This window comes from Cercospora beticola, chromosome 2 (genome assembly GCF_033473495.1).
Source record: "Cercospora beticola chromosome 2, complete sequence".
NCBI lineage: Eukaryota > Fungi > Ascomycota > Dothideomycetes > Mycosphaerellales > Mycosphaerellaceae > Cercospora > Cercospora beticola.
The window spans coordinates 3540653-3566082 of NC_088936.1; the positions used below are offsets into that span (position 1 = coordinate 3540653).

General features: G+C 53.3%; 12 protein-coding genes across 12 annotated transcripts; 5 read left to right on the forward strand and 7 right to left on the reverse strand.

Annotated features, from left to right (window-relative positions):
• Positions 1-167: 167 nt before the first annotated feature.
• On the reverse strand, positions 168-497 carry RHO25_003304 (uncharacterized protein; the record flags this gene model as incomplete). The annotated part of the gene is made up of 1 exon (XM_065602385.1): positions 168-497. One exon carries the CDS (start codon positions 495-497, stop codon positions 168-170), a length of 330 nt encoding a protein of 109 aa, XP_065458457.1.
• Positions 498-1175: 678 nt separating this feature from the next.
• On the forward strand, positions 1176-2913 carry RHO25_003305 (uncharacterized protein; the record flags this gene model as incomplete). Its single annotated transcript, XM_023598811.2, has 2 exons — positions 1176-2635; positions 2700-2913. The coding sequence occupies 2 exons, from the start codon at positions 1176-1178 to the stop codon at positions 2911-2913; spliced, it is 1674 nt and encodes a 557-aa protein (XP_023456358.1).
• Positions 2914-3169: 256 nt separating this feature from the next.
• On the reverse strand, positions 3170-3685 carry RHO25_003306 (uncharacterized protein; the record flags this gene model as incomplete). The annotated part of the gene is made up of 2 exons (XM_065602386.1): positions 3170-3613; positions 3665-3685. 2 exons carry the CDS (start codon positions 3683-3685, stop codon positions 3170-3172), a joined length of 465 nt encoding a protein of 154 aa, XP_065458458.1.
• Positions 3686-4283: 598 nt separating this feature from the next.
• On the reverse strand, positions 4284-7123 carry RHO25_003307 (uncharacterized protein; the record flags this gene model as incomplete). Its single annotated transcript, XM_023598812.2, has 5 exons — positions 4284-4488; positions 4546-4719; positions 4869-5729; positions 5795-6049; positions 6123-7123. The coding sequence occupies 5 exons, from the start codon at positions 7121-7123 to the stop codon at positions 4284-4286; spliced, it is 2496 nt and encodes an 831-aa protein (XP_023456359.1).
• A 509-nt stretch (positions 7124-7632) lies between these two features.
• RHO25_003308 (uncharacterized protein) lies at positions 7633-8879 on the forward strand (the record flags this gene model as incomplete). Its single annotated transcript, XM_023598814.2, has 2 exons — positions 7633-7941; positions 8055-8879. The coding sequence occupies 2 exons, from the start codon at positions 7633-7635 to the stop codon at positions 8877-8879; spliced, it is 1134 nt and encodes a 377-aa protein (XP_023455541.1).
• A 565-nt stretch (positions 8880-9444) lies between these two features.
• On the forward strand, positions 9445-10205 carry RHO25_003309 (uncharacterized protein; the record flags this gene model as incomplete). The annotated part of the gene is made up of 2 exons (XM_023598815.2): positions 9445-9966; positions 10041-10205. 2 exons carry the CDS (start codon positions 9445-9447, stop codon positions 10203-10205), a joined length of 687 nt encoding a protein of 228 aa, XP_023456349.1.
• Positions 10206-10364: 159 nt separating this feature from the next.
• RHO25_003310 (uncharacterized protein) lies at positions 10365-11951 on the reverse strand (the record flags this gene model as incomplete). Its single annotated transcript, XM_023598816.2, has 2 exons — positions 10365-11674; positions 11726-11951. 2 exons carry the CDS (start codon positions 11949-11951, stop codon positions 10365-10367), a joined length of 1536 nt encoding a protein of 511 aa, XP_023456348.1.
• Positions 11952-12413: 462 nt separating this feature from the next.
• RHO25_003311 (uncharacterized protein) lies at positions 12414-14742 on the reverse strand (the record flags this gene model as incomplete). The annotated part of the gene is made up of 4 exons (XM_023598817.2): positions 12414-14064; positions 14138-14469; positions 14536-14573; positions 14646-14742. 4 exons carry the CDS (start codon positions 14740-14742, stop codon positions 12414-12416), a joined length of 2118 nt encoding a protein of 705 aa, XP_023456347.1.
• A 1077-nt stretch (positions 14743-15819) lies between these two features.
• Positions 15820-17177, reverse strand: RHO25_003312 (uncharacterized protein; the record flags this gene model as incomplete). The annotated part of the gene is made up of 2 exons (XM_023598818.2): positions 15820-17037; positions 17088-17177. The coding sequence occupies 2 exons, from the start codon at positions 17175-17177 to the stop codon at positions 15820-15822; spliced, it is 1308 nt and encodes a 435-aa protein (XP_023455548.1).
• A 460-nt stretch (positions 17178-17637) lies between these two features.
• Positions 17638-18745, reverse strand: RHO25_003313 (uncharacterized protein; the record flags this gene model as incomplete). The annotated part of the gene is made up of 3 exons (XM_023598819.2): positions 17638-18388; positions 18443-18529; positions 18582-18745. The coding sequence occupies 3 exons, from the start codon at positions 18743-18745 to the stop codon at positions 17638-17640; spliced, it is 1002 nt and encodes a 333-aa protein (XP_023455547.1).
• A 742-nt stretch (positions 18746-19487) lies between these two features.
• RHO25_003314 (uncharacterized protein) lies at positions 19488-20816 on the forward strand (the record flags this gene model as incomplete). Its single annotated transcript, XM_023598820.2, has 1 exon — positions 19488-20816. One exon carries the CDS (start codon positions 19488-19490, stop codon positions 20814-20816), a length of 1329 nt encoding a protein of 442 aa, XP_023456235.1.
• Positions 20817-21662: 846 nt separating this feature from the next.
• RHO25_003315 (uncharacterized protein) lies at positions 21663-23270 on the forward strand (the record flags this gene model as incomplete). The annotated part of the gene is made up of 3 exons (XM_023598821.2): positions 21663-21839; positions 21934-23000; positions 23057-23270. 3 exons carry the CDS (start codon positions 21663-21665, stop codon positions 23268-23270), a joined length of 1458 nt encoding a protein of 485 aa, XP_023456350.2.
• Between the last annotated feature and the right edge of the window lie 2160 nt (positions 23271-25430).

Below are 25430 nucleotides of genomic sequence, written 5' to 3' on the forward strand. Positions count from 1 at the left end.
GATGTGGCTGGAGAGCGTTGCAGACATGCTGCTCTTGCAGCGGACTTCCTATCATGTCCATGCCACTTGCCGCACGCCTGCGCATCGACCTCTCCCCTGATAACCGTCTCAGCGACGTTTTAGACCCCATCCTCGTTGCACATATGTTCCAGCAGAAGCCATACTCCTCATCGTTGACTCTCCAAGAACTCCTTGCGCTTAATCTCAATCTGCTTAAGCATATCCTCTTTCTTCTTTCCCATATGCTCTGCCCGATGCTGCCACCAGTAGTAGATAATCGGCGGAGTCGCTAGAATAAGTCCAATCGCCGTCAAGTAGAAGTATTTGTCCGACCCAGGCGGTGGCAGGTTTCGTTGTCGGTTTGCGATAGCTTGCTCCTGTTGCTGAAGTCGGGCTATGACTTCTGCGTTGAGGACTTGACGGGGTTCGTGCTTCGTCGCATAGTTTCGTGTCGCGAGTTGGAGAGCAGGTGCTATGGTTCGCGATCGTAGTATCATGATGAGCGATTTAGATGTCAACGGCGAAAGATGGATGGAGCGCGACTTCGATGATGTTCTTGATTCCGAGTCCGATGGGCTCCACTTTTATTTTTGCCGGTAGAGCAGGCGCTCCCGGCACTGTCCAGCGCTCACATCAACATCGACATCGAGACTTTCTACTGGAGTCCGAAAGGGCGGTGGACTGCCATCCCATGTTACCAGTATACAAGGTCTCTGCAAAACCGAAACGGACTTGTGCTCCGTTGAACGACTGCCGGCCGCTGTGCACTTCCGCTTTCTTGCCGACCACTGCGAATCGCTTATGAAGACGCGCACGACGATGACAACGCTATGACATTAAACACTCAGGACCCGCCCATGGCCCTCTACGCAATCTCACTGGACGCCAGTCACTCCAATCCATGCTTTTTGTTGCTTGACCGAAACTTGGCACAGAAGCCTATACCTTCACCACAAGCCGGAGTTCATGCGTTCTGCTGCCATTTGCTATCTTGTGCTCATCATGATGTACCACTGCGTTGGAGCTATGCGGAGACGGACCTGATTGCGTCCCAGTGCTGCCGCGTACAGTCCGGACGGTAAGTTAGTATACTGCTTTCCTGCTTCGCCAAATCTAGATTCCTCCACTAGCATTCATCGTCTACCGCTCCTGCCAGACAGCAGATCAAAGCCACCATGGTCCTTCCGGACTCATCACACGATGCGATCTCTAGCCAGCCAAGTACCAAGTGCGATATGACGAACAAGGTGGTACTACCCAATTCTGGGTCCATCGATGACTTTCCCTTCTACAAGACAGAGACTCCCCACTTCGCCGAAGAGCGTGAGGGCTGGAAGGGCTATGTCGAATGGGAGAAGTATCCCGAAAAACGGAAAGAATGTGAACGCGTAATGGCTCAGTACAAGTTCCCCTCACCTCCAGAATTCCAACTCGCTCCTCTCCCCAACACCAACCCCATACTGGAGGGCGTCCGCTGGAAGCAGTATCACTATGCCTGCGGCCCAACACTACAAGATATCCCCGCCATCAGCTGGAAATACGTCCAACAAGAGAAAAGTGCCGATATGCTTCATATTCTAGGCTTCCCCTACAACGGCGAACCGCCCCGCAAACGCCTGGTCGAAACAGAAATCACATCTAACAAAGATTTCTTCGTCCGAAACCACGGAGGTATCCCCGAAATCGACATCTCAGCCTACGACTTCGAAATCGAAGGCCTCGTCAACAACCCCAAAAACCTCACCCTGGCCGACCTGCAAAACGAGAAGCTATTCAAGAAACGATCCCACGTTGTAGCGCTCCAATGCTCCGGAACTCGCCGCATCGAACAAATCAACCAATACCCGGGTGACGGCGACGAACTCATCAACGCTCCCTGGGGCGAAGGTGCAATCGGCAATGCCCGCTGGGGCGGTGTCTACCTCAAAGACGTAATCGACCACTGCGGCGGCCTCAAAAAATCCAACAACGACGATGAAGACGAAGCGAACGATATCCACCTCGAATTCTTCGGAGCAGATACCTATTTCAAAAAGGGTAAAGTCTACAACTATGTCGTCTCTGTCCCTTACCGGAAAGTCAAATTCGACGAAGTCATGTTGGCGTGGGAAATGAACGGAGAACCACTTCCTCGCATCCACGGATATCCATTGCGGGCGGTTGTGTTTGGATATATTGGTGCGAGAAGCTGTAAGTGGTTGTATAAGATCCGGGCCATTAAGGGACCAAGTCAGGCGCCCGTGCAGAAGAAAGAGTATCTTTACTACACGCCACAGCTGGGCAAGCAGAATGTTTTGTACTCGAATGGATTCTCGATCCAGGATATGCCGGTTTCGAGTGCAATTATGACGCCTGTGGATATGGATCAGATTGTGCATGATGGCAAGATCAAGTTGACGGGCTGGGCGTACTCGGGTGGAACGGGGGGTCATTGGCCAGAGAGAGTGGAGGTTAGTGCCGATGGAGGCAGCGTGTGGTATGAAGTGCCGTTTGAGAATCTCAGTAAGAAGTTCTATTACGGTATGAGGACGTGGTGGATCGAGATGCCCGTGGATGCGGAAGGTTGGCTGGAATTCTGCTGCAGGACATGGGACAACGCCTTGAATACGCAGCCGACCTACGTGAGGAGTGCCTGGTAAGTTGCATCTTCATTCATCGCCGACCCTAAGTGTTGCGAAAGCTGACTCTTGATGCTACAGGAACTTTGACCTCCACGTCACGTCTTCGTGCCATCGTATCAAGGTTTACTCCATCAATCGATCACATCCCTTGACTGCGATGAGGTTGAAGCAACTCGAGGAGGTCGGCGCGCCAATCTTACCCATCACTCAGCCCCTGCCGTTTGATCTGGAGAGCGATGAGCACTATGCTGCTGAGATGGAGGCTAGGGACGGGAGGGATCCGAGGGAGTAAAGAGCAGTCACGAGGTCGTTACGGCGACTGCGGCCGAGCAAACCTGGTCCTTGATCAGTGACAGTTCTGCATATGTCGAGGAGCAATACTTACTCAATCTGTCTCCTTGAACGTGATCTTACAGCTTGGGTACTTTTGATGGGTCATCCTACTGCCTACCGTCCCTCGCAATTCTCCAATGTCGATTCTGAGGTCCCGCAAACACCGATCCTCCTCCTCGTCATGCTCTGCTCCAGACCAGCCTATTGCAGGACATTCATCTCAAACAATGAGCTCGCGTATACTGCGTCGATTCTCCTCGCCTATAGCATGGATCCACATCCAAAATGTCGTGTCGAAACTGTGACTCATCCAGGTGCAGTACTCGGCCATCGAAAGTATTGTTCTTGTAGTAAATTTTGATGACATCTGCCCGGATTGCTCTGCTGACACGAGTGATTGCTGGTTGCACACGTGCTGCTCGTTCTTCACTATTGAAGCCAAGGGCCAGATCCAGCGGATGGAGATGATCTCTCTCTTCAATAGTCAGTGGCCTTCCAATAAGCCTTGGCCAAGCTCTGCGGTTGATGCTGATCGGCTCGTCCATCGTGACGGCATACTCGAAGATGCGCAGCTGAAGTTCAGGCGGCAGGTCGAGGAGGCGGAAGGTGGGCTCCTCCTCCTTGCTGTTTCCAACCTCGATTCGACTCATGCCGGGCGGCTGTACACGTCAGTGATGGCGGACACGATCAGTAGAGGGGACCGCGAATACCTTCAAGTCTGTTGAAGCCATGGCGGCCGGGGCGGAGTGCGCTCGACAGTGACAGATGTGCCGAAGCTAGAGATGTTGCGGTAAGGTTTGCCTGCGATGAAGAAGAGTTGGCGGACGGGTGAGGTTGAAGCAAGCGCAAGAACGCGCCAGCTGACTTCACTTCACTTGTGGCCGAACGCGCGTGTCAACGGCTGTGCTTACTCCCTTCCCAGCCCTGGCTCCAGACGGCACGCACGAACCGAGGTTTCCAGCTTCAAGCTCTTAGCAAAGAACGTGTAGGAGGAGTTTCCTCCCCTCGTGCATCGCCAACGAGAGCGCCCACCGCCCGTTGCTGCCACAGTAAAGGTCCACGCTGACACCTCGCGTCGCGTTGTGTGCGTTCTTCTTCCTCTCTGCACACCAGCTAACAGCCAATATGCAATGAGAAAAGTCCCCGCGTGCGGGACACGGAAGCGAGCGAGCGAGTTCAACGAACGAATTGTTTACTGTCGGTGCCGCCTGCCTGTGCAAAAGTCAACTAGTAGTGGTACAGGGGTATCATCTGTGCAGCATGCGCGCCGCTTCTACGAAAATGCCACATTACCGGTCGTTACGTTTCCCGTCACTCGTACACGAACAATCAAGAGCCGCTGGGCGCAATGCCGCTGGCAGTTTTCTTGGCTGCCCGAGTCGCAATTTTGCGCTCCCTAAGCGCTTTGCGACCGGGCTTGTCATTCTTGGACAACTTGGGCTCCATTACCTTCTTCGCCTTTTTCTTTTGTTTCTTCGTGCTCGCGTTCTCCGTCGGGTTTGTAGTCGCCTTTTGCGTCGGGGGCGCATTCGAGCTGCAAACATATCAGATCTTGAACGTATTCTGAACGAGGGACCGGCGAACAACTCACCTGCTCGCTGCCCCTGCCCCCTCTGCTTCAGCCGCAGCCGCCGCTGCTGCTTTCCTCTGTGCTTTGGTCCACTTTGGTTTTTTAGCTTTGGCGGTGGCGTTGCCGTTGCCTTGAGGCACCGGCGGTGCTGCTGCTGTAGCTCCTGCCTGCTTTTTCCCCTTCGAGCGTGTCGCACTATACAGCAGTCAGCCTCCTTTCCATAAGTTGTCTTCTACCGTCGAGAGCCGAAGCGGTTTACAACAGGCGGAAGAGCTGACTCGTACTGTTGTGTACCCGAGGACCAGTCCCCGGCAGCTGTTGGACCATACGGTTGAGATGCGTACCCAGATTGTGATGCCAGCTGTGGCGGTGGCGGGTAAGTCGGCCGAGCTGGTGGTGGCGGCCGAGCTGGCAGTGGTTGCGTCGGATATTGTGGGTAGCTGGGGTACGAACGTGGCGGCGGAGCTGGAGGCACACCAGTCGATCGCTGCGAATCAAGAGCATGGAGCAGGCTACGCTGTGCTTCGAACGACGAGTAGTTGCCACCTAGGATGCAGCCAAGGATGCTGCGTGATTTGACCTTTCCAGTCCGAACATCGTTGAGGCGTCTCTGGATCTCATTGTAGGCGCCGCGGAAACACTTAAACACCTTGTCAATGTGTCGGGAGCCGCCTGAGATGTCATTTTCAGGGCGATTTGGGTCCACGATCGTGAGGGTGTCGTAGTTGATCTTGCAGAGGACGTGGTCGATACCCTTTCTGAAACGTCTGGCGGGTTCCATCATGATGCCAGTGTTCTCAATGTCGAATTTGTTGCCGTAGAGATCAAAGAACTTTTGCAGAAGCTCGCCATAGCCGAGCTCGTCGCTTTCGAGATCTGTCTCGGGCATATGCTGCAGCATGCTCGTGACCAGACAGATGATGGTGAAGCCACCGATCCCGCCCAAGAACACTTCATTGAGGCCTCTCATGATAAGAAACTGTTTGATGATCATTACGAGAACGGGCATATGGCGGAAGCGTTCCTTCCATGCGCGGAAGGTCGGCAAAGCCTTGAGACCGGAATCATTCTCGAAAGAGATGTCGACTTTGATGCCGGTCTTGGCATCGACAAATTTGAGAATTGGGACCTTAGCTTTCGTGATGACAGTCACCATGTCGTCTTTGGGAATATTGTATCTTTTCAGGAGCGCCGCCAGCTTGAACCTAAAATTATACGCGTTAGCCTTTGTTGAGGAAATGGGGGGAGCCCAAACAACACAAATACTTACATCTTGGTATTGGTCTGGCAGAATACCGGACGCGTCCCAGACAGGTAGCTCCGTGATACTGCTACAAGATCCATGTCCGCAGTGGGCAAATAGAGGTCTGAGGCAAATGAGCCAAATGATCGAATTTGGACGTCTGCGCCATCTGGAGCGCGGCGTACAACACGCTCGATGCGGTCGATGAGGTCGCGTCGTGCTTTCTGCTCGTACGGACGTGGGGCGACGTAGTGGGAGAAATCAATGATTTCCTTGTGCAATCTGCTTGAAACCGAGTCAGCTTCTAATGCCCCAAATGCCAAAATGGGCGTGTGGTACGACCGCGATGACTTACTGCAAACCAACATTGGACTGAAAACCACCATCCGATGTCAACCACGGCGTCATATCGGAGCCATCAGGTAGCCACTCGTCCACGATAGTGCCGGCGCTTGATGGGAGCGTTTGCTCGAGCCCTCGCTTTCTCTTACCGCGTCCGGCGCCCGCACTCGCATAGTTCTGCATAAGCTCTTCATCTGTAGGCATCACAAAGTCCTGTGGTGGAGGTGGGGGCGGGGCGCCAATAAAGTCCTCGTCATCGCCCTCTGAGGAATCGCTTGCGGCTTCCGACTCTTCTTTTGGCTCATCATCATCGAAGTTGAAGGAAATGAAATCTGCATTGTCTTTGATCGAATTGGCTGCTGCCGCTTCGCTTGCAGCCACCTCAGCTTTGCGCTTCCGTATGGTTTGCACGATGTCCTTCTTAGCAGTGGTCACCACGTCGGTCGGAGGCAAGACTGAATACGGATCGGGATTCGACCACTGTGGACGAGCGGGCTGCTCAGCAGCGTCTGTAGTCTTGACGCGCTTACGTGCATGCTCCTCGTCGGCACCATCGTCTTCCTCGTCTTCGTCGTCGCTAGAATCAGTGTCGCGAAACTTGGCGTGCTCTGAGGTCCGGAACATCTCTTCGGGCGCCTCATCTGTTTCAGTGAAGCCTAGAATTGCACGTTTGTGGGCCGGCTTTGGAACAAATGGGCGACCTCCCCTGCCACCACGTCCGCCTCCACGTCCTCCGCGGCCTCTTCTGAAATCCTGACTTCGTCGTGAGGGCGGTTTGTGATCGCGCGGAGCTGGCGGGAAGCGGGGTGCGGGCGGTCCTGCTGCTTCAAATGTGAAGTCGCTGCGCGGCGGACGGTAACTGTCCGTTCGTTCGCTGGCGCCGCGGAAGCTGTAACCGCTGTCTCGGTGGTGGTCGTCGCGATAACTGTCATAGTGATCGCGACGCGGTGGCGGAGAGTATCGATCTGAGTATCGATTGTCGCGATAGCGCGGCGGATGGTAAGAATCGCCCATCGTTTCTGTTTCTGTCGGTCGAGTCCTGCGTCGGAAGGGCAGAAGGCGCGGCGGTGCGCGTGCTCGCTAGAGCCCGTGGAAGCTGAAAACAATCAAGCGGCGATTCCAATGCGTTCACAGAGCGAGAAGCGTTGGCGGCAGTGTATGCGCGCAAAAGGATGTGCAAGTCGCGAAATCAGAAAAGAAGTCGCGCCGGATTCTGTCATCATCATCATCGGGTGAAATTCGGCAGGTACGTCTTGGCAGGCCATCGTGGTCTCGTTCACCACCATCGTCTGTCCCTTCACTCTTCACATCACTTCACCTCGCTTGCGCACGCGTCGTTATGACCTTTCGACGCGTCTCAATATGGTTGCAGCCATCGTCGCTGCAGCCTGGCACGCGCCTTACACTTGCCGCTTTTGTGTAACAGCCAAGCGCGGGGCTTGAATGCGAATGCGCAGCAATTGCCCAGATGAAGCATAAGACTTTTATGACAACGTCAAGACCTTCAACTCTACAACGGAATCATGGCGGACGAGACTCATACCTTCAAGGCTTCCTGCATTTGTGGCAACATCTCCCATGAGATCAGCATCCGCAAGGCCGATTTGCCTCTCAGAGGCTACATGTGCCACTGCGATTCCTGTCGACATATGACGGGAGCTTTGTGCCTCACAGTGACCTTTCTCCCAGCATATTACGAACCTGCGAAATCCCTCGTGGATAAGCTCAAGGGCTTTCAGTTCTCGAAGCGCATAATTCAATACCATTGTCCGACATGTGGTTGTCAAATGATGGCGCGCTGCGTAGAGGACGCGGAGGATCCCGATAGCAAGGTATGTCGAATCCTTGATACCACACCCATAGCTGGGCATCTCAAGGTCGCGGCTGGGGGAACAACATACAATCTCGGCGACCTTCAAGCATTCATTGACTCATGCAATTCTAGGTCACTTGGGACACTACCACTGGCACTCTTGACGACATCGATAAACACATTGATTGGCAGGGCCATGAGTTCCTCAGCGATACTCTAGACGGCGGCTTTGCGGATATGTTGCTGGAGGTCCATGGCAAGAAACTGGATCGCTGGCCAGGTCGATTCGGCGAGGGCAAAGATCAGCTCCCTGTGTACTGGCAGTCCAGCTCTGGAAGCAGCCTCTCGAGGACCTCCTCAGACAAGCTACATGCATATTGCAAGTGTGGTGGAGTGGACTTCTGTGTCGGTCAACCCTCGCCCAGATCGGTCATCGTTAATAAAGTCTGGCCGGATAAGTCATCTGCGAGTGATATTACGGAATCAGATGCTCCAGACAGCATTGAGCAGTACTGGCTCCACGACGACCACACCAAGTTCCCAGCTGGCCTATGTGGGTGCGACTCCTGCCGTCTTGCGTCCGGCATGGAAGCCACATTTTGGGCTTTCGTGCCCAAGATGGATATCTCTTTGGACAAGGAAGGCAAAATACCGTTCAATTTCGAGTTTGGAATTGAGAAGCTCAAGAAATACACCTCCTCTGCGGGCTGCCATCGTTATTTCTGCGACACTTGCGCAGCGACTTGCTTTTATATGGCAGACGACAGAAAATTCATGGTTGATATTTCAGTCGGGCTGTTTGCGGCTGCTGAGGGCGCAAAGGCTCAGTCTTGGTTATCATGGCGAACTAGCCACCTGAGCTTCCGAGAAGACACTGTTCCTCGAGCTGAAGGACTGTCGGGGGGCATAGAGACGGCACTCAAGTCCTGGGAACAGCATTTGCAATCGGAGAAATGAGGTGCACCTTTGCTGCCAGTAGAGATCTTCTGCCGCCTCATCGTCAGTGATTGATCTGCGTTGCCCAGCACGTGCAGGATCATGAAATGCGAAAAGGCTTTGGCGCGAGCGGTGTGAGGTGTTTTAAATGCCAATCCGCATGGTAGCTGCGGAAAATCCAGTTTCAGACTACCACCCTGTCCACAGCGTGCCACGTCTTTAGTATACTGCATTTGTACCTGCCGCTCTTCACTTGGATGTCGTCTCGTGATCGCGCTGCCGAGGTAGGAAGGAGCGCTCTCAGGACCCACTTTTCGGACACATCCTAATTCGCCCCCTCCGCAGCGGCTTTACTTTATGCAGCCCATGTCGTCAGGTTAGTGCCACGTTCGACGCCTATCGATCGACATCATCTCATAGATAAAGCCGCATGAAGAGCGAAACATATAAAGTCGAGCGTCGTAGCGCAATAAGCAATCACAGCAGAACCATTTCCAGCTCGCGACACCAGCATCAGAGACGCAGAAACGACTTGCGAGTCAACTACTCTTCGTCACAACCGTAGCAAGACCAAAAACAACTCATCATGCCACCCTCCAAATGGTCCGCCATAAACGGAGCCTCACAACCAAAAGAAGATCCAACAACTGAGTCTTTCACCATAACCGCTCCCCCAAAGACCGACATCTGGCGCCGCTCCGACACAGACGACGTCTTCAACGCCCCCACTCTGTACCAAACCCTCTCAGCCGAAACTTTCAAATCCATCTCCGTAACAGTCTATGCACCCTGGCACATGCAATACGACCAAGGCGGTCTGATTCTCGCTTTTCCATCTTCTGCGACTCCCAAAGCCACAGAAAATGAGATCAAGAAAGCTGAAGATGAAGAGCCACAGAACCCTGTCCGCCCGAGTAAATGGGTCAAAGCCGGGATTGAGTTCTTCGAATTGAGTTCTGTGTTGGGGATTGTCGGGACGGATAGGTTTAGTGATTGGTCTTTGGCGCCGATGAGTCAGGAATATCATCAGAAGGCGAGGTTTAAGATTGAGAAGAAGGAGAAGACGTTGTGGGTGTATGCGAGACAGGAAGGGGAGGAGAAGTTGAAGGTGAGTCCTTTTCCAGCTTTCGATCTTGGGATATAGACTCTTGATGTTTGATCTTGCTGACTTGTTTCTTGTAGCCCATGAGAGAGATCAAGTGGGCATTTATGGAGGGTCGAGATGAAGAAGATATTTGGGTCGGAGTTTATGCGGCAAAGCCTACGCCAGAAGAAGGCGAGGATGATGAGAAGGGGATCGAGGTCAGCTTTTCTGATCTGGAGCTTGAGTTGGAAGACGAGTCGTGAGCAGTGCATTTAGCATGGGCGCTACAGGTACATAAACGACGCATGGCGAATTCGCATTTTGATGGCAGAGTGCACACAGATGGCTGTTCCATTATGTTATGCTTAAAGACACATCGACAGAAGTTGAACTTGTCATTGCAAACATGACAGCTTCTTTGATCAACTCCAGTCACCCTCAAGCTCAATCGGCTGCCCAGCCTTTTGTGACTCTTCAACCTCATCAATCGTCCAAGGTTTCGGCGTATACCCCTCAGGTATATTCGTGTTCTTGAATACTGGTGCTCCAAGCTCCAGGCTCTTCGCAGCTTCCGAATAATTGTCATTAGCATAAGCTTCAGGATCGAGTGCCCAAAGCCATTTGGGAGTCTTATGTTGCACCTTGCTAGGGTCTCTTCCGACCTTCTCAAAGTCCGTCTTCTGCACGCGAGCGGCATTGACGTAACCGAGTAGTTGCGCACAGGAGACACGATCGGTACGAAGGAGGTTGTATGATTTGACTGCGGTTGAGATTTGATCTTTACCGGCGTGTGCAAGACAAGCGGCGATCGTTATGGCATCCTCTATAGCCTGTGTGGCCCCATTGCCTGATGTTGGGAGGAAGCTGTGTGCGGAGTCGCCGACTTGCAGTACACGAGCACCGGGTGAGTACCACTGCGCGGTGGGGTTGCGAGGGTTCAACGGCCATGCTACAATGTGTTTCGGAGGAGTAAGGCGTAGAAGCTGTTTCATGGCTTCACTCCAGCCTGGAAGTCGGTCCATAACAGCCAGAACCTCTTCAGAGGGAACAGTATCGTTCCAGGTCTCCTTTCGATTCTCGCTCTCTTCTTCGCGGAAAGTCACTCCAAAACAGAGACGTCCATTTTCGCCGTGCTTGTCCACATATGCCAGCACGACAGCATGAGTCTCGGGACCAAGCCAGACCTGCATCAATGGATCTTTGCCGTCGAGTCGCCCAAACGTCTGGACCACAAGTGGGTCTGCTTCCGCAATGTCGAGAGAGAACGCAGATCTGAAGATGGTGCGGCCTGTTGGTTTCGCCTCCGGAGCATCCTTGGATACGAGCGAATGTGATTTCGAATGCAAACCATCAGCAGCAATAACAATATCTGCTTCGATCCTCTCGCCACTCTCTGTGACAACGCCGCCAATGCCACGATCTTCGTCCTCGTAAAATTCTCTGACGTTCACACCGAAGCGAACATCAATCCCGAATCGTTCGAGCTGATGGTACAGCATCTTATGAAACAATGGCCTGAGGACAGTGGTCATAGGTGGCTTCTTCGCATGCTTGTTCTCTTCTGCTCCTTTCGCTCCGCCACCGAAAGGAAATGGATCTCCAAGATCTTCTCCAGTCCATTTGCGATATCTCAGCCACAGGTTGTGGATGGCGATCTCATCGTATTCCCGCCTCATAGCCGGGTAGTTGTCCAGAAGTCGCAGAGCATTCGCGCCAATAGTGAACATGTCGCCTTTGTAGAGTCAGCATGCAAGGAAAGAGCTACCTGGAAGTGCAGACTGACCTCCGGCACTTGCAGACTGGGATCGCTCCACGACGCGGACAGAATGTCCTTTGCGGACGCATTCAAGCGCCGTGGCAAGACCGCCGACTCCGGCTCCTACGACGAGGACATTGATCCCAGTTGGTGTCGCACATTCGACCTCATCCTGAGTATTCTTGGATTGACTGAAAGCGTTGTCGATGTTCGACCCTTCGCCATTGCCCAACTTCTCTTCAAACAGGGGCATTGTTGCTACAGTGTTATACACTGAAGCAGTTGCGTGAATGGCCCTCAAGATCCCGGCCAGAGGTGTATGTGTTGTCTAAATGGTCCTGACAACGGGGAGTGTCTTCTTTATAGGCCTGATATAAGCACGCGCAGAACCTGGTGTTACATCGTCTTTCGGGAGGCAGTACAAGGCCTCAAAATGCCAAGCTGTCGGGCACACAGGTTGATGTCGCGGCCGGCAGGCCAAAGACTGGCCCGAATGCCATATTTGGTACGATATCATACCACGTGTCTTGCGATGAGACATCCTCTCACTTTCGGCTCCTCCATCCGAGCTTCACTGAGTTCGGATGACAGGTCACGTGCGCGCGCACTTCGTCCACGACCAAGTGTTTCGGCACCGAGTCGGATTCGAAAGATATATGTGACCTTTGTCGGTCCCATTTTGAGGAGTCTGGTTCTCAAATGATACTGTCGTTCTTCACTGCTGCGAGAGTTCTGATGCCAGCCGATCGAATTCCACCCAGTCAATGGCCGTCAAATCCAGCCCACCGAGCACAGGATCCTCGAAATTATCGATGAAGGGCTGCCCGAACATGCCAGGAGGAGGCATCTGTTGATGCATTGTCATTCCGGGCATTGGCATGCTATGCGACTGAGGCGCGAACGCGGGTGGGTGGGCGCCATGGCCATTTGTTGGTGTGAAGGCTGGAGCTGGAGACTGCACGGCTTGGCCAGTCATCAAGGGCAATTTCTGGTCGCTGTTTGATGAAAGCGGTTTCTGGTCAGGAAGCTCTTGTTGTCGCTTTGCGGCATTGAGCAAAGAGTGTATGCCTTCCAGTAACAGGCTCTTCTTCGGACCAGTCTCCAGACTAGGGATTATGATGTCGAAAACCTTTCGAATCAGCGTCCACGCTCTCGAAGCCCCTCGGCCAGAGCGACGTAGCCTCGTTTGTCGAAGCAGAGTCACCAAAGCATACCATTGGAAATGTGCTTGCCAGTGCCACCTCCAGGGCTGGACCGACGGCTCACACCAAAGATTCAGCTGAATCTGAAGAAGATCCATGCTGAGGATGAATGCATTCTCCGAGAAGCCATCGGCGTCCTCCCAGTCTTTGTCCAGATCTACGATCGGGATTTTTGAGATCAATCGCAACTTGGTCGAAAAGGTCTTCGCAGTATTGATGCTGAGCCATTGTAACGGCACGGTTGGGTCACATGGCTCTATAATCTCCTCACTGTAGCGTTGCTCGATGCGTCGCATGATTTCCAGCTTCTCCGCCGTGGGCATACTAGCATCGTGCAATCTATGCCAGGTTCCAGAAGGGCCGGTGATGCTCTGGAGACTACGAGCAACAGTGATGCTGAGCACACGTGCTTGGAGATAACAAGCATCTGATGGACCGCGCCGAGCTTCTGGCAGGCGGGTCATGGTTGGAAAGAGATCGCTATCGTTCAGGTTCGAAGGGGCACCAGCGTCGAAGCTGCTGCCCATGAGATCTCCGTCCTGGCCTACTAGTTCCGCCATACGCCCGTCGAAGTACACGAGACCCCACCAGAGCCGTCTGCGCATCTCCGTATCGAATGGTGACAGGCCCAGAGAGGTGCCATCGCGGGCCAGCCCAAGCGTTCCCGCAATTCGGATGGCGATCCCAAGCAGTGACCACACAAGCTGAATTTCACCGAGACTGCGCAATGCGCTCAGGTAATAGATCAAAGCTTGCAAGACCATAATGTCGGTGCTTGTGATGAACCCAGCAGCTGATAACGCAGCCTCTGTAGCTGCCCTGTACTTTTGAAGGAGGCCGTTCCGCGATTCGCCCAAGGATTCTCCGCACTGCTCGTTAGTGAGCGAGACAACAGCTATCATGTAGATGGCATACACAAGAGCTTGTTCGTTAGGAGGTAGCACTTGGTTTCCGATCTGGCCGAGTACGATGTTTTGAACGCTTGGCGCGTGAGATATCTTCATGACTGGGTCAACATTGCCCTGGAAGGCTTGCCACAAGAAAACGATTTGGCTCGCAGGTGCTTGAAAGGAACCCGGGTGACCTGGACCACTGCCACCGAAGATCAAGTTTCTTCCGGTGCTGGCATCTTCCGGCCTTGTTGGCTCTTCGTATATACCATGCCTTCATCTGGTCAGCACAATGTAATGTTGCAAATGGCCACTGAAGGATGCGCTGCAAAGCTAGAGCGACTTACCCTGATCGTCCACCAGGACTTGGTTTAGCATCCTCTGGGCTGACAGTCGGACTGCCATTCGAAGCGTGAGGATCAGTGGAGATGGCATTCCATAGGTGATTGTTGACATAGCGATAGCCACCGCCTTCCGAGACTAGACGTGCCGTGGAAGTGCCTGCGCCTTGCGAGCTCGTCGATGCTGGTGATGAAATGTCATTCGCTGGCTCCCTGAACGACCCTATGGTGGCAGTTGTGGTTGCTCGGTCGGTATAAGAAGGTCGAGAATTGGTTGATCCATCCTGCGTTGCTGTCTGGTGTCCGGTATTGCGCCGCTTTCTTTTCCCGTGCGTGCCCTTTCCGCAGAGCATGTATCAGCGTGACTCTATCAATGGTCTACTGAGAAGCATGGAGATACTTACAGGTTCAGGAAATACACATTCCAGTCCAGATTTCGTGCCTATGAGCATCAAATAGAGGTCAACACGGCTTCAGGTGGCTAAGGCGTGGCGTGCGCCGAGAGTCATCTTACAGGCAGCGCAGGGATATACGCGATCACACTTGACCTTCCTTCTCTGACATACCGAGCACGACGGGGTGTGGTTGTCTCTCTTCTGTGTCGCGTCCATAGCGAAATCAGCTCAGCCGAGCGTGTGAGTCTAGGCCATGCCGGCAGTTCCTGACCGGCCGTTCCCCGTGAGTGCGCAGCGCTTCTTCCCCCAAGATCATACCGTTAGAATACGATTCGGTACAGTATAGTGGGCATGCACAGCATATGAATCTCGGTGCCGAGTCTCGAGATGAAGTGCTCCAAGGACTCGGGTCTTCTTCATCCACTTTGCAAGGTACACGAGCTCCAATCACAGCTGCCGAACTTCTCCGCGCGTACGCCGATCACTTCTGTCCTCGTCTTTGAAGCACGATTAGCCCTGCTGAAGGAACACGCCGTCCATCGCTAGCCAGTGCTTGGAACGTCGATACAAATGCCTTGATGGGAAGTGAACGCGAACGACCTTGAATCCGCGACGAATTCAACCAGATGTCCACCGCCGATCAGTGCTTCTTCACCAGTATTTCGACAGCAGTGACAAGGTAGTTATCAGGCCAGAATCAGGGTCTTTCCCAACTGAAACGAAGACGTACCTCCTAGATCTGATCCGCGGAGCCGGCAAGTCAAGGGCTATGGCTACGGACACGGTCTTGTCCTAGCCCGCCAGTCTCCATGGCTCCCAGCGGCCTATGGTCCGACAGTAATCTGATGGGACTTCGGTGTGACAGGCCCTGCGTCGCAAGTGATGCCTGAATGCATTTGGGCTTCCGAAGTTGCTGCCACATGGGCGGCCACCCCCATGGATTCATGGAGATATGTCAAAGAAGTGGGGTGGATGATGGTTTGCGGGTGCGAAAGTGAGATGGAGAGATGTCGACGAGAGAGCTTGGGCACTTGAAGCGAGGCCCTTGCGGCAGGCGAGCATCATCAATAGATCATGCGACTTTTTATGGAAGGTACAGCAGAGAATTGTCGCGAAGCAGAACACATTTGGAAGAGCTTCCCAGGTACAGTATTTGCAGACCTTGACAGTGCAATTCGACCTCCAACAATCGCCGTCCGTGTACATCAAACCACTTTGAGTGCTTCACTGTATCGTGCTGTGCTGCCGCATCCGACTGCTATCCTCAGAGTTGAATATGTACTCGAAAGCCTCCTAGTACGCTTTATCCGCATCAGGTCTCTCGTTGAGCCTGCCCCGTCTCCTTCGCATGCTATCTCTTCTGCTGGGATTGCTTGATTCCATCGATGTTCCAATGCCAGAGTCGAAAAAATCGACATCTTCGTCTTCGTCATCAGCTTCCGCCGCGGGTGTCACTGGACGCAGAGCTGACTCTTCGTCTTCCTCTTCTTGCTTGATGCCATTCACAGGAGGGATGTAACGCAATGGCGCTTGGCCACCCAATGTTGGGAAAGTGCGTTCGGTGTCCGATAGTGCCGGCTTAGATTCGTCTTCCTCCTCACGTTTGACCGTTGTCTTGTCGTCCGGCAGCTCTGCCTTCACCTCTCCTGGCTCTTGCTGTCCAGAGATATAGAATGATACGACACCCCACGCCAATGCGAAAAAGACCAGCTCTGTGGTCCAGAAGGCGGTGATGAAAATCGCCGCAGAGATTATGCGATGATTGTACATGAACCACCTGAGGCCCGTGAATCGCGCTCGAAAGTGTGCCACGGCGCTGTAGATCTGCAATCGGTGCGTGCTTTGTACCTCGAGACGTAGAGTCGCAGGCAAGCCAGCCGAGCCCCTAGCAAAGACCGCTTTCTCGAATATCGGCACGCGCAACTTGTCCTTCTCTTCCCTGAGGTTGAAGAAGTACCACGGCAGACTCTTCGCGGTCTGGATGGCGTCCACTATCCAACTCCTGTAGGGCACCATTGCTGGCCGTCTGGAAACAGCTACCACGCTGCCCGCGCCATCTTTCGTGCTGTCAGGTGACACTGCTGACCTCGCGGCATCAACAATCTGGTCGGCTACAGTTCCAGCAGAGTACATTGTCACTTCCAACATGAAGTTGCCTGCCTCTCTGTTGTCCATCGTCCTCGGCATATCCAGCTCGACGACAACATCATATCCCTGACCACCGATGAGGTCCGGCGTCAGGCTCACAGTTCCATGAGGATAAGGGTGCTCTTTTGTGCGCGTGATGACATTCCGGTGCAATTCGTCGTGCGATTTGTAGACATTATCGAACTGGAGGTGGATCGTACGCTCGAAGCCGATGCGCGGGATGTAGGACCAGTAGAACAGAGCGTAGGCAGTGACTGCCAGGGCGAAGAGGACAAGGGTCGTCGCGAATACAAGGAACGTGGTTAGGTAGGCCCGGAGAGCGGTGCGTGAAACGAAGGGTCGGATGGGACGTAGGAGGGCGGACTGGCACGCGTCAGTGCAAGCCAGATTCAGCGTGAATGAGAGCGGTGCACTTTGACTGCGCCGATCAGGCCCCGTGGTCGCTCGTCATCGTCGTCGAACTCATCCTCCGAGTACTTTCGGCGTGTTCGAGAGGCCATCATGCCACCTTGCGCGTGGTGTCGTGCATTCACATGTTCATGGATGGTTGAGAGAGGTGTACGGCGTGAAATTGGACGGGAGACGAGACGAGGCTGATGACGTCGCCTTCTGCAACGAGAGCACTTCTCGTTTTCATGTGAAAAAAATTGACACGAACACGACACGATTTACAGGTAACGGCCACGCTCAGCATACCTTCTATGCGCTGCCATTTCTTCAAATTCTCTCAGCGAAGTCTTAGCGGGGAAGATATCGATGTGCAAGCCGTCCCTCCACGCGCTTCCCAATTGCCGGGTCGGTCAACTGGTCATTGCTGTGGTTGTACGCCAGATCGACATCCATCCGCTAGTGTCTTCCCACTTCCGACCAATGTGCGTGTCTGGTCACAACCGCTTCAGTCAAGGTTACACTCCGGGTGCGCTCCTGCGACAGCTTGACCAAGTTCTTGGGTCGTGGTCGACTTCACGTCCGCATGGCTGCAATCTGCCGGGCGAAGTTCGACCGGAGATTCACCTCTGAGAAAAGGAAAGCTCCTTGTGTCTCGGAGACCGGCTTCTGCCCAACAGCCATACACCTGGTGAGGTTCCATGCAGCACCTTGCCTACTCTCTCTTGTCGCTCCGCCAAGCAGTCCTCGAAGGTATCTCACCTTTTCCGCATCAATGAGCCCCTTTAGCTCAGCGCCATCGATCAATTCTTGAAACACGAGCAGCGTCAGATCGTGCATAAACGCCAAATGTCCAACACTGGAAAGCCTCTTTTCCATCGCCACCTGTTGAACATTTTGCACCAAGAGGTACTCATCCAGCCTTGGGGGCCATTCGGGTTTAGGGGTGTAGCGTCTCATGTTTGCGAACTCCTCTTCAAGCTTGTCGATATTGCTTTGAGCATGAGCAGCTGACACTTTCGTGAAATGTCGATTGAGAACGTCCCATTCGTCCCATTGTAGCCAGCCACCAGGTTTCAGCATCCGCAGCAAATTCCTGAGTAGTGGCGCAGGGTCGTTGTCCTTCACAACGCAGACAAAATGGCGAATATGGATGACATCGTACTTCTCGACCAAATCCTCAGTCGGCGGACGAAAGACATCGACGAGGCGAAGATTGATGTTGTGAGGCAACCATTCTCGAGGCGGCATTTGCCCGAAAGATATGTCGATCGCGTCAAGCTGGGCGGAAGGAGGGAGATGTGATGCCAGATCTAGAAGCCATATTCTGGAGGAATCGTGAGCGATCGATGATTGGCAACAGGAATGGATAGCTACTCACCCTGTGCCTGTCCCGATATCTGCCACGCGTAGGTTTTCCTTGCCTCGAATGGCATCCTGTATGCGCGGATGAAGGTTGTATCCAAAGCTACATCGACGTCAGAGCGTTGCGTGGACCGGATCTCGCTCCTCAAACTCACGAAGACTGCCATATGTAGTGCGACAGGTTCAATCTCGCAGAAGCCGCGGCGTCCCGGGTCAGAACATAGTCGTCGTTCACGTCAATTGCTGAATCCGGACGTGGGGAGGGCTGTTCATATGCGCTGTCGCCATTGGTTTGACTATCATCACTTGGTGCGCCCATCTTTCAATGCGAACAGAGCTGAGCTGAGAAGGTCGGTGCGGAGAAATTGATCGAGGATGATGCCCGCCATTTTGGAGTGAACTGCCTGGAGCGAACGCTGTATTCACATGCCGAGCCAGGCCATCCCATGCAATGCTGCGCTGGCATTCACGCTTGCGGTTCGTGATGACCCGTTCCGAGGCCAACTCGTGCAAATCAGAGTTCATCATTCCCGTTTAGGGCAGTTTGGCGGGCAGTGGGTCGAGGTATAGTGAACAGGCTAGAAAGCTGGATACAGCAGACTAAGGCAGAATTACGTTGCGAAAAAGTTCCGAGCGGGCAGCGGGTACCATCCTGTGTTCGCGGCTTCAGTGTATCATGGCGTGATGAAGGTCAGGGTTTCTGGTTGAAAGTGTGATGGCCCAATCTTCCAGGCATCGCGTGAGGTCCGCGTCTGCGGTGGTGAGACAGCGTCACAATCATGTCTTTGCGGTCGCGAGGTCGATATGCACGTCTGCAGCGTGCAGGTACGGCGCCGTACAACGAATGGCGGCGCGCGGAAAGTTGCTGCAGCTGCGGATTGGTTGTTGCCGACTGAATGCCAAGCGAAGTCGTTCGCTCTTGCGGAGCCAAAAAATGTCAGCATTCCATGTGTCGGCCTCCGTAGCTGCACAAACATGACGACCTACATTATTCGACGTCGTTCCACTACCATATCGCCGCTCCAGCTGTTGTCCAGCGGCGAGAACACAGTGCAGCGGGAATGGAGAGCGCGGGGAAGCTGCCTCTGACTCTGGTGGACGTCCTCTCGAACGCCGTGGTGCTTCGTCAAGTCACGCCGCACATCCCTGCGAGGGAACTCCTTCGGTTGGCAGTGACATGCAAGGCCATACGAGAGATTATTTACAACCACTCTGAAGCTTGGCGGTACCTCGACATCACCGGTGTGAAGCGAGCCATCATCAATACATCGCCTATCGACATTGGCGGCGTCTCATGGCGCGCCGAACGAATGGATGAGAGCCTCACCGAGGACGAGTTCTATGCAGGCCCTTTGCGCGGCATCTTAGGTCGCCTGCATTCAAAGAGAATCCTCAAATACGTCCAGACTCTGATACTCGACGGACTGACTGTGCCTGCCGACCTGGTGAGAGAGATTGTCGCCGAGGACCGCTATCATGTGCGCGTGCTCAGTTTACGCGAGTCGAAGCAATTGAACATCACGAAACTGCAACAAGTTCTGCGATACATTGTGCGGCCAACAAGGCCTGACGATACTCCGCACCTCAAAGCGCTCTATTTCTTTGGGCAGAGGGACGTCTTGGTATCGCCTGCCGCTACGAAACAGCTGTCCAAACCAGACCCGCCGGCCCTAGGGGTGATGAGCAGTGCTGGTGCGCAGATTGGCGCAGATTGGAATCAAAGATCTCAGCATGATCTGATACCAAAAATCTTTGATGACGAGAGTAGATGGTACGGCTGTAACGGCCGAGTAATGAAGCGACCCTACTCAGAATGGGCCGAAACACTGCAAGTGTGCCGCGGACTTATCAGCTTCGATGCCGTATTGTGCAGAGGGCCAAGGCACGACATCACCAAGGTCGCAAGCAAAGACTTCCTGCAGCCCACCATCGCCACCATCGCTTTAGGACCAGAGGGCTGTCAGGACTGTCACAGCAGCCCAGAAGGACCTGCAGTGTTTGGAGAGAGAGCCCATGACGCCCTACCTCTTCTCGCGCCAATCCCACTACACTCCTCGACAGTTCGTGGGTGCGTTCGACCTGAACCCCAAGAAGATGGCAAATTTCCCCAACTCATCCTCCGATGCGAAGATTGTCTGCGTGGCCGTTGGTGCGAGCAATGCAATCGATGGTGGTGCGAGAACTGCTATCAAGAGCCTCCATCGCGTGTCTCTCTACGGACTGAGATGCAGCACCTCGAGATGCAAGAGGATCTTGAACGTGAAGGGTGGGCGGCTGTGAATAACGCGCCGAATGGCAATCAAGTCAAGGTATTTTCTAAACTCTGCGTTGAACGCTGTCTGGTCGGTGAAATGATGGCTGGCGCTGGCAGTAATGGCATGTGGGGATAGGAATCATCTCACTCCTCGACATTGCGACATGCTACTAGCTGTGGCCCAGCACATGACCTGCGTCTCGCCTCCGACCGAGGGTAGAACAACTGCGTCCATTCGCCAAAGTCACTGACTCCGTTCTCAGAGCTCGCCAACGCAACCAAGGCAATCATACGTCGTTCACAGTGATATAGGCGTGCACCGCGACTGTTGGGTTTGCGGCCGCACTTGTGCGCATTGCAAGAGCGCTTTGATCCGCCGCTGCGAGAGATGCAGAGAAGAGTACTGTGCTTTGCATGACGAGAATTGCTCGGAAACGAAGGTATGGATCAAAGTCAATTTGAACAATAACAAGAGAAACTAATTATTGGAAGTGTGGATGGTGCGCGTTCACAGGTAGAAGGACTCGTGTGGTGCCAGATTTGTAAAATGGCAATCATGGCTCACATGCAATGCTGGAATGCTGTCCGATGCACACACGACAATACTGATCCTACTTGGCGTTGAGAGCCTGACATGCAAATGATGGGCCGACATGTCGCGCATTCGCACAGTGTAAGACTCTAGGCAAAATCGGTAACAGCGTGATGATTCGCAACAACTACGAACCAAGTGAAAGAAAAGCACTTGGAAGGCATGGCTTATCTCCACAACCGACGTCACAGCAGGATTCCCTGTCAGAACAAAGTGACCAGCGAACTTTAGCACCCCACTAAAAGTGTTCGCAGAGTGGGCATTCCACCAATACGTGGACTTGTGATCACAAACATGTACAAGAGCCTTTGTTCTCACCTTCTCAGAATACCTTGTTGCAGAAGAAGCGCAAAACCACCTTGGGCACTATCGCAATTACGATCATTTACCATGTCTGGATCGCGGCCAAAATATCAAACGTTGGCCGAGTTACACCAGGCTTATCAAGGCGGCAAAACTGTGAAAGAAGTCACGGAACAGTATTTGGACATCATTGAGAGCAGCAAAGACTTGAATGCTACCACTGTCGTGAATCACAAAGCTTTAGAAGAAGCTCAACAGCTCGATGTGAGTGATCGTCGTGGCCGATTTTGCAGTCCACCTATTTTTGCAGACATTTGAGACTTGCATTCTTACCACATCGAACTGACTTCATCGCCAGGAACTTGCACAGGAACAGCGAGGACCGTTGTTCGGGCTGCCAATTGTCGTGAAAGATCAGATCGAGACGGCAGGCATTGCTACAGCATATGGTAGCAAGGTCTGCAAGAACCATGTCCCAAGTCAAGATGCAACTCTCGTTCGCAAATTGAAAGACGCTGGTGCTGTCATTCTTGCAAAGACGACAATGCCCGATTGGGCTGCTTCTTGGTTCTCAACCTCGTCACTGAGCGAAACGACGAAACATCCCATAGACAATTCGCGAGATCCAGGTGGCTCGTCGAGCGGTAGTGGCACAGCTGTCGCTGCAGGTCTCGCTCTTGCGGCGATTGGAGGCGACACTGGCGGCAGTATTCGACTTCCGGCGAGTTTTTGCGGTCTTGTTGGTGTACGTGTCACGCCTGGAAGAATTAGCAGAGATGGCATGTCGTCACTTGTGGTTACACAAGATACTCCTGGACCTATGACGCGAACGGTCGAAGATGCTGCTCGAATTTTGGATTGTCTTGTTGGCTTCGACGAAAAGGACGATTTCACGTCGATCAATGCTCTTCGGCACGAGACAGAGCCCCAGTCTTTTGTGGACGCCATCAAGGAGCCTGTACTGTCGGGTAGACGTCTTGGCGTACTCCGTCAAGCATTCGGAGAGCACAAAGGCATCAACTCCGCGCTCGACAAGACCTTGTCGGAACTCCAAGCATCGGGCGTGGAGCTCATCGACGTCGAAATCCCAGATCTCGAACAACTCAAAGAGCAGACCTCAGTCTACGTCCTTCGGTCTCGATCAGACATCAACAGCTTCCTCGCATCTCGCGACGGCCTTCAGCATCTGAAGATCGAAGATCTGCAAGAGAAAGGAGACTATCATCAGTGTCTGGACCTGATAAGTGCATTGGCAAAAGGACCGAAAGACCCTTTCCAAAGCCCTCATTTCAGTAAAGCTCTCAGCGCGATTCAGCACTTTCAGCGTACTGTCATGAGTTTGTACGCGAAGCACAAACTAGATGCGATAATATATCCGACTTGCCAGCTTCTGGCGCCCAAGACGCAGGATCTACTGGATCTGAGGTGAATTTCTGAATGATCTGAGACATCGCGAATTCTTATGCTGACGAGATTTGCAGGTGGACTTGCTTGAACTATCCCACCAACACAGTGATAGCCAGTCAATTGCTGTGGAGTGCTGTTTCGGTGCCGATGGGGACAGCGAAGGATGATGAGTATCCTGATGATCCGGAATTGCCTGTGGGATTGGAGATCTTGGGACTGCCAATGAGTGAAGACAAGTTATTGAATTTGGCTGCTGGTATCGAGGCGATGAAGGAGGCCAAGAGTTGATTGCTCGAATCTAGCGTCTCGACATTGTTTCCTCGCTCTTCGCATCGCATTGACCATGTTTTGCTCTGCAGTATAGCACGTTGCGTACGGCGCAAACCCGTGTCTGGCCCCTGTGACCATGCCATGGGCAAGAAATCTGCTCTCGGAAGCTCCTGCGCGCTACTCAGCTCTTTCACCATGCGTGCTCATGCTCCACCCCTATCGTACACCATCCCCAAGTCGGTAGTTTTACATCTCGCATGCTGCGTCGTCGTAGATACGTTTAGATCCTGCAGCTTCATTAGCCCAATACTAAGACATCTGATACTTGCGCGGTGAAAGCCGTACGGAGGAAGCAGAATCTCAGCCCAGCTACTGCTCAAAAATGCAACACCTCCCTGTTCATACCGTCAGTCTACATTGCGCATCATATGCTCTCCATCTCCAGTCTTACTGCAAAGAACGCCAATGATGTGACCACGCTCCTGTTGTCGGCGCTGGTGACCCAGTTGTATGTTTCGCGCGCGAAGCCTCCTCTTGGGGCTGCGCGGGGACCGCCGATGGCAGTTCCTCGTCCCTTTGGTGGCATTGTGATTATTCGGCGAACGAGAGGATGGAGATGGGTGGAGATGGATTTCTTGAGGTGGAAGGTAGATGTTCAGTCCGTGACGTCTGAACTTGCACTTCAGAAAGTCTTGGCGGGTTTGCTTCACTGTCACTCCCGAAGCTCCGCTCTGAACAAACACTTTGACACCATCCACAACGACGAGCATGATACAAGGACTTCTCACGCGAATGATTCACACATACTGAAGTGAACGTTCGAGCGTTCAGCACACTCACCGCTTTGTCAATGTCCGACCTTCCCAGACCGATGCCTGGCAATTGCGCGCTGAGCAATGAGCGTCCATTTTGCATGACAGCGGCTCGCCTGGAATTTCCAGAGCGTCAAATGACTCCGAAGTAGAGTTTACCTCAGAGTGTTTCTGCAATGCCGATTACTACAATACTTCAACAACGTCCAGAAAGTCCTGGGCGATGCCGAAGAGCTCTGAGCGGTGAGCTGGTGGCGGCCAAGAGGAGACATACGCGCAACATCAGAGCTGGGGTCTAGGAGATACCAGACGTATAAGACTCAACATTTCACGACTGCTGATAGGCGTCGGTGCTGCTCGTTACAGGGATGCCACCGAACATTCATCCAAGACGTGTTCTGGCCCTCACAGACCGCCTGCAACCAGACTGCCACGTGCAACCTTCCAGAATGTCACGCGTAAGGCTCGACATATCCTTCGGTCAGTCCATCAATCATGGTGACAGCGAACGATATTCAATGAGTTAAGGCCAGGGATATCTGCGTATGATTCGGCTCGGAGCTATGAGGCTCAAGCGCCTGCAATGCAACAAGCAACGATCTTGCATGTTGATCAGGGCATATCGGCCCACCGGGTCGACATCACCTGCTCTATGCTCACCGCCAGTGACTTGAAGAATCGAGGGCTCTCATTATTCATGCTTCCACCTTGCGCGCACCGACTCATGCGACTGAACAGAGCTTGAGTGCGCATGCGCCCATCTTCACGTCGGAATCCTATTCACATCGATAGCGGGCTGGACTGGCGATGTGCAACTTCACCAGATGGCGTAGACTAACGGGAGGCAGGCCGCAGCCTGGCTGAAGAAGAAATGAGGGTCGTCGGGTGAGCGTGCCGGGCGCAAAAGCAACGGGCAAGACCGTCAAGTCGTGCCGTTATCTGAAGACCACGAAGTGAGAAGCAGCAAAGACGACTACTTTGCGCCAGCTGCTCGCAACATTGTCTAGAACTTCTCATGCAAAATTGTTGCTGCCGAGACACTACCCTGACGGTCCTGACCAGACACCCTGGATCGTCGTCGCCATCTTGCCATGTTCCATGTGCGCCACGTGTCGACCAGAGTTTATAACGGTCGCTGGCTCGTGAAAGTTCCAGAGACCAAACTGACTTTCGATCGTGTGAAACTTTACTGCTAGAAAGCCACGACACACACGCGGCTGCGAACACGGCCCTACTTTGCGAGGAAGAAGGTCGATGTTGCTCGTGAAGAGTACTGACAGAGTCGCCGCCTGCCGCAAACCTACAGCAGCGCTGAAAGTTCGAATACGATATGCGTTGTAGTGGAGCGATATTGGAATCCTGCAGC